General features: G+C 42.1%; 1 protein-coding gene across 1 annotated transcript; it reads right to left on the bottom strand.

Annotated features, from left to right (window-relative positions):
* Positions 1-301: 301 nt before the first annotated feature.
* On the bottom strand, positions 302-5,697 carry ACBD7 (acyl-CoA binding domain containing 7). Its single transcript, XM_059184076.1, has 4 exons — positions 5,565-5,697; positions 946-1,063; positions 724-786; positions 302-637 (listed from the first exon to the last, which is right to left on the bottom strand). Exons 1-4 carry the CDS (start codon positions 5,574-5,576, stop codon positions 564-566), a joined length of 267 nt encoding a protein of 88 aa, XP_059040059.1. The 5' UTR covers positions 5,577-5,697; the 3' UTR covers positions 302-563.
* Positions 5,698-6,195: the final 498 nt, after the last annotated feature.

Genomic DNA, 6,195 nt, shown 5'->3' with positions numbered 1-6,195 from the left:
AAAGTTACCTCAATTATCAATCCTCGTTACCTCAAGAATCATTCAATTCTTACAACCCTGTGACTGATTTTTCCCTCTACTCTATAGATGAGGTTTAGCAAGCTTAAGTAATTTGTTTCTGGTCACCTAGTAAAGAATTACAGAGTATGGAATGAAACCAGGTATGTTTATGATTTCCAAGTCCCCAATTCAGTGAGAATCCCAGAGCTACACGTACAACAAAGGAAGAAACTTGTTATTGGTTCTTAGTAAACTGTTTTGATCACATACCAATAATAATAACTCAGTGTAGAAAAACAGATATGCCAAAAAATATTGTTAATGTTTGTGTGACATACAACCAGAGCAATATTTTTTTTAAAAAAAGAACTTTTAAAATCATCTGGTTTTAGCAAGTAAAACTTCATTAAGTAGTTTCAGCATACCTCTAATTAAGGGTTACAATTTATGTTAATAGCAAACATATTCGTGACATGTAGAATTAACAGTGCATTTCTTCCCTAGATATAGGACATGATAGCATTATGAAGACCTCAAAAGAAAAACCTTCTCATAGCTGAATTTTAAATTCCATATTTTTCTATCAGCTCTTTTGCTTTAGATATATAGGCACTCATGGCATCTTCCTTCGACTGCCCTAGAAAGACACAAAACAGATTATCTTACGGACTGATGTATTGGGAAATTAAGAAAGCTTACTTCACTTATTTAAGAATTAACAACCTTTTTGGAGGTTCCACGCTTCCCATTTAGCCTTGCCTTTTAAATCTAACATTCCTGGACACTCTGCCAAAAGAAGAATAGATATATTTTCAAGTTTACTTTTTACTCACTGCTTCTATAAACATTGCTCAAATGAAATGTATTATTTTTTAAAATATGATATATATACACACACATATATACATATATACACACACATACACACACACACATATACAATACCAATATTAATGTCTCCAACTACAGATTGTTTGTAGAGCCCATAGAGTTCTTTCAGTTCTTCATCATCTGGCCTTGTTTTCAGCTTCCTCACATCTTTTGTGATCCTATCAAAATCATCCTAGAACACAAAAGGAAGAAAGGCCAATAGTGCCTTCACTAACTTTCAGCAGGCTTATCTATTTTGCAGGTATTTTACCACCAGACAGTAGAAACTTAAAAAGAAAGAGGAATGTTTCAAACAGAGCTATTACTGGTCTAGTTCTTTCAGTATTATCCTAATTTATTTTAATTTATGGATCCCTCTCCTGGTACTTACCAGATATTCAGACAAGATATGAAGAACCACATAAAACCATTACTAGTGAAAAATTCCTTTTTTTTTTTTTTTTTTTTTTAATTTAAAGTAGGCTCCTTATTGGGCATGGAGCCCAGTGCAGGGCTTGAGCCCACAACCCTGAGATCAAGAACTGGGCTGAGATCAAGAGCCAGATGCTTAACTGACTGAGCCACCCAGGTGCCCTAATACTGAAAATTCTTAAATTTTTTTTAAATTTAAATTTTATTTAATAAATTAAATTAAATTAAATTTTAATAAAATTTAAATTTTTAAAAATTTTCAGAAAATTTTAAAAACTAAAAAGACATAAATAAATGAAACATACTCTATGCTCATGGACTGGAAGAAATATTATTGTTTAAATGTCAATACTACCAAAAGCAATATACAGATTCATGGCAATCAATCCAATGGCATATTTTACAGAAGTCAAGAAAACAACCTTAAAGTTCATGCAGAACCACAGAAGACCCTGAACAAACAAAAAAATCTTTTTTTTAAAAGATTTTATTTTATTTATTTGACAGAGAGAGAGAGATCACAAGTATGCAGAGAGGCAGGCAGAGAGAGAAGGGGAAGCAGGCTCCCCACTGAGCAGAGAGCCCAATGCAGGACTTGATCCCAGGACCCTGAGATCATGACCTGAGCTGAAGGCAGAAACTTAACCCACTAAGCCACCCAGGCACCCCCAAACAGAACAATCTTAAGAAAAGATAACAAAGCTGGAGTCATGACATGTCCTGATTTCCAACTATATTACAAAGCTATAGTAATCAAAAGGGTATGGTATTAGCCTGAAAACAAATGGATCAATGAAACAGAATAGAGAGCCCAGAAATAAAAGCATGCATATATGGTTGATTAATTTATGACAAAGGAGCCAAGAACATAGAATGTGAAAAGGTGAGTCTCTTTAACTAATGATGTGTGACAACCTGACAGTCACATACAAAAGACTGAAACTGGACCACTGTCTGACACTGTGCACAAAAACCAACTCACATGATTTAATATCAGGTCAAGTAAGACCTTTTGTTTAGATCTTCCTTGAATGTAATACCTAAGTCCACAAAACTCTTCAATAGAAAACAGAGGGGGTTAAAAAAAAAAGAAAGAAAGAAAGAAAACAGAGCGGGTAAACTCCTGGACACTGGTCTGAGCAACGATTGTTTGGATCTGACACCAAGAGCAAAGGCAACAAAACAAAAACAAAAATAAAGATGTGAGACTCCATTAAACTAGAAAGCTTCTGTACAGTAAAGGAAACCATCAACAAAATGAAAAGGCAACCTATGGAATGGAAGAAAATATTTGCAAATCATTTATCTTTAAAAAGAAATGGTTAATATCCTAAATATATAAAGAGCTTACACCACTCAATAGCAAAAAGAAAAATTCAATTAAAAATGGGCAAAGGAACGAAATAGACATTTTTCCAAAGACATACAAATGGAGGTGATCTGATGCTGCATGGGTCATGGTACAGCTCCAGCCTTGTCCATCCCACACCCCTGCATCAATGATGCCTGGGGTGAGGGTTGGGGGGTGGGTGAGGAAGGCAGAGAACCACAGGGAGGGGAGGGAGGAGGTAGGGGAGGAGGCAAAGGGAACACCACCTGGAGGAGGTGGAGGGGGCACAGTGCCACCTGTGGGGAGGAGAAGGTGGAAAACTTGCCTGGGTGGGCCTTGCCTGGGCAGGGTTCGGGAGTACAGGGAGGAGAAAGCGGAGCACCACCTGTTGGTCCAGCTGCCTAGCAAAGCCTGTTGGGGAGGAGCTGACTGATCAGCACCCAGGAAGAAGCACAAAGGGGAGGAACAGGTTGGAGATAAAGCACTCCTGAAGAAGATGAGCTGTTTATCCAACAAAAAAAACTTCCAGATTAGACTCTTGAGACGTTAACTACAGCTGGACAGACTAACATAAGGACATCATCAAAAAGTTGAAAGAAATTCATTTGCAGAAGAAAATCAAAGGATGTGAAAAGGAAGTGATTCCAAGAAAGCTGAAAAAAGTACAAAAAGTACAGTCTATGGGCCAGATTAAAAGCCACTTGGCTCTAAGGCTAGAAGATCAAGATTTGAGAGATTCAAGGCAATAAGCAGCAAAAGGCTTTAGAGAGAATTTTTTACATGGTCCAGAACCAACAAATAAGGTCCTGTGCCTTGAGAATAAGAGGTTACCAGGGAAAAAGGCCGCAACTCAGTTTCTGAGTAATCCGTGGGGAGCCCAGAAAAAAAACAAAACGCCAAGAGGTTTAAAGACAGTGGCTGGTCAGAAACATGAAAACTTCTAAGAAGTAAATCCAAGCTAAATGAAAAATGAAAACTTGTATGTATAGAGCTTATTCAGTATAAAGAATTAGTTTTTCTTAAAAAAATCCAATAAATCATTTATAAATTAGAATAAATAAATAAAGACATACAAATGCTATGGGATTCACCAATCCCACCTCTGGGTATATACGCAAAAGAAGCAAAATCCCTATGTTGCAGTGATGCTGCCACCCCCCCAACCCCGGGTTCACTGCATCATTGTTTACAACAGTTAAGACATGGACATTACAACCTAAGTGCCTGATGATGGATGAATGGACACACACACACACACTCACACACACAATGGAATATTGTTCAGTCGTAAAAATGAAGGAGATCTTGCCATTTGCAGCAACATGGATGGACCTTGGGAACATTATGTGAGATACCATGAGTCACAGAGACAAATACTGTAGGACCTCACTTACATGTGGAATCTTAAATAACTAAACTTAGAAAAACAGAGGACAGATTGGCAGTTGCAAAGGCGGAGGTGAAGGGTGAGGGAAGTGGGTGAATGTGGTCAAAAGGTGGAAAAAAAAATCTGTCAAGAGAATTCTCAATACATGTTTCTTTCTTTTTTTTTTTTTAATATTTAATTGATCTATTTGGGGGGGGAACAGAGAGGGAGAGAGAGGGCGAGAATACCAAGCAGATATCCTGTGGAGCGTGGAGCCCAGCGAGGGGCTGGATCCCACAACCTGAGCAGAAACCAAGAGTCAGATGCTCAACTGACTGAGTTACCCGGGCAACCACATCACAGTCTAAGAAGGGGGAAGGTTTGGATTTGAACCTGGCAGACTCCGGAGTATGTGCCTTTAGTCACCATAACATACTTCTTGAAGAATCTTTAAAGATGTGGGGGGGGGGGGCGTTGTCCCTGGGTGACTGAGTGGGTAAAGACTACAACTTTTGATTTTTGGCTCAGGTAGTGATCTCAGGGTCCTGGGACCCAGCCCCATCGGGGGCTCCATGCTGGGTGTAGAGCCTACTTGAGGATTCTCTCTCTCTGTCCCTCCCCCTTCAATCTCTAAAATAAACTTAAATCTTAAAAAAAAAAAAAAAAAAAAAAAAGGAAGCCTTATTCCGTGAAATTGTATCCAGATATTTTTTTCAAATTTTATTTTAGAAGATTATTTAATGATGAAAAATGTTCCTAATATAGTCACTGGTACAGGAATAAAACTGTATATACTTGAGTATAACTGAATCAGTGTGTGTGTATATATACACACATATACACATGTGTGTACATTCGCGTGCACATGCAAGTACATACAAGCACACACACACACACATTTTTCACAGTACAAGAAAGTAATCCCTCATGTTAGCAGTGGTTATCACCTGCGTGAAGGAATTCTTAATAGTTTTCACTTATTTTATATTTGCTCTTTCCCCAAATTTCCCACCCTGAACATGTAATTTTTCGCATATCGGCAAAACTACTATTTTGTAGTTTTACAGATCTCTGCTGTTCAGAAAAACAATTGTCTCACCAAGGAGCGAGGGGGCGCGGGTGGGGCCCCAGCCGCCCTCGCCTACCTTTCGCAGTGGTAAGGGGCAGGCGGAGCAGGGCCGCCTGGTCCCCCAGGAGCAAGCCGGCCTCCGCCCTCTCGGGAGCAGCTCTTACTTCGCGAGTAACGGATCCCCGGGGTTCGCAAGTGTTGCCATGGGGAGCCCCAGGTCGCCGTCAACAGATGGCACAGGTGTGGTCCCCACTGCAATGAGCGGGCGCTCGCGATGGGGGTGGAAGTGTCCCCGGGGTCACTCCGTACAACTCCCGGTGGTGGCGGTGTGTGTGTGGGGGGGTACTCGGGGCGCGAGGACCGCGGGCGACAGCTGTCCCAAGCTCCAGTTCTGACTCGCCCGCCACCCATGGACGTCACGCCTGCCCCATGCCCACTCGAGCTCTTCCCTCTGAGGACGAAGCCCGCTCGTGGGGCTTCCGCACCCTTCGACTCACCTGCAAAGACATGGTGACACCCACTCAGCTACTGCCGCACTCCTGAGGCGCCGGTCCCCGGAGCCCGTGCTGCGGGCGTCCTTAAATGGAAGCGCGCCTCCGCCCGCCGTCTCCCATTGGCTGCGCTGTGGGCCCGGCCGGCTCCCATTGGCCACCAGTCCTGGGGGGCGGGGATAAGCGGTGAGTGGCACCTGCCCTGCCCCCAAGCCGCGCAGAGGGTTGTCTGCAGCCAGCGCGGCTTGCAACCGGAAAAGCGAGGAGCAGGGAATTTAAATGAGTTCCTCTCCGCTCTTGGCTCGTTCCCCAGTTCTTTCTCAAGAGGTCTTTGCATCCACAGAAATCTCCCTAGGGCACGGATCTCAGTGGGGATTCCTTTTCGTATTTATATCCCTCTGCCCTCTCCTTGATTCCTAGAAACGTGGATGGCACGGTTTTTGAGACCTCTCAAGTCTCCTCTCATACTTCTAGGCACACTTCATCAGGAGTGAAAAAAGCATCTTCTCTTTAAAAAGCAAAAACACACCCTGAACACGCGCTGCAACCACTCTGACGGGTTCTCGGTTATTGTAAAGACACAGAAGTGCACACTATTCAATCTGACCCCATTCTCCCGGGCAACAAACCCAGTGTC

The sequence above is a fragment of the Mustela lutreola genome, chromosome 8 (genome assembly GCF_030435805.1).
Source record: "Mustela lutreola isolate mMusLut2 chromosome 8, mMusLut2.pri, whole genome shotgun sequence".
Lineage (NCBI taxonomy): Eukaryota > Metazoa > Chordata > Mammalia > Carnivora > Mustelidae > Mustela > Mustela lutreola.
This window is presented reverse-complemented; position numbering and strand designations above follow the sequence as displayed.

Coding starts and splice junctions, on each gene's coding strand:
- ACBD7 (XM_059184076.1), bottom strand. Junction 787..945: donor AGTTGGAGACATTAATATTG/GTATTGTATATG, acceptor TTCTTTTGGCAG/AGTGTCCAGGAATGTTAGAT. Junction 638..723: donor AGCGTGGAACCTCCAAAAAG/GTTGTTAATTCT, acceptor GTGTCTTTCTAG/GGCAGTCGAAGGAAGATGCC.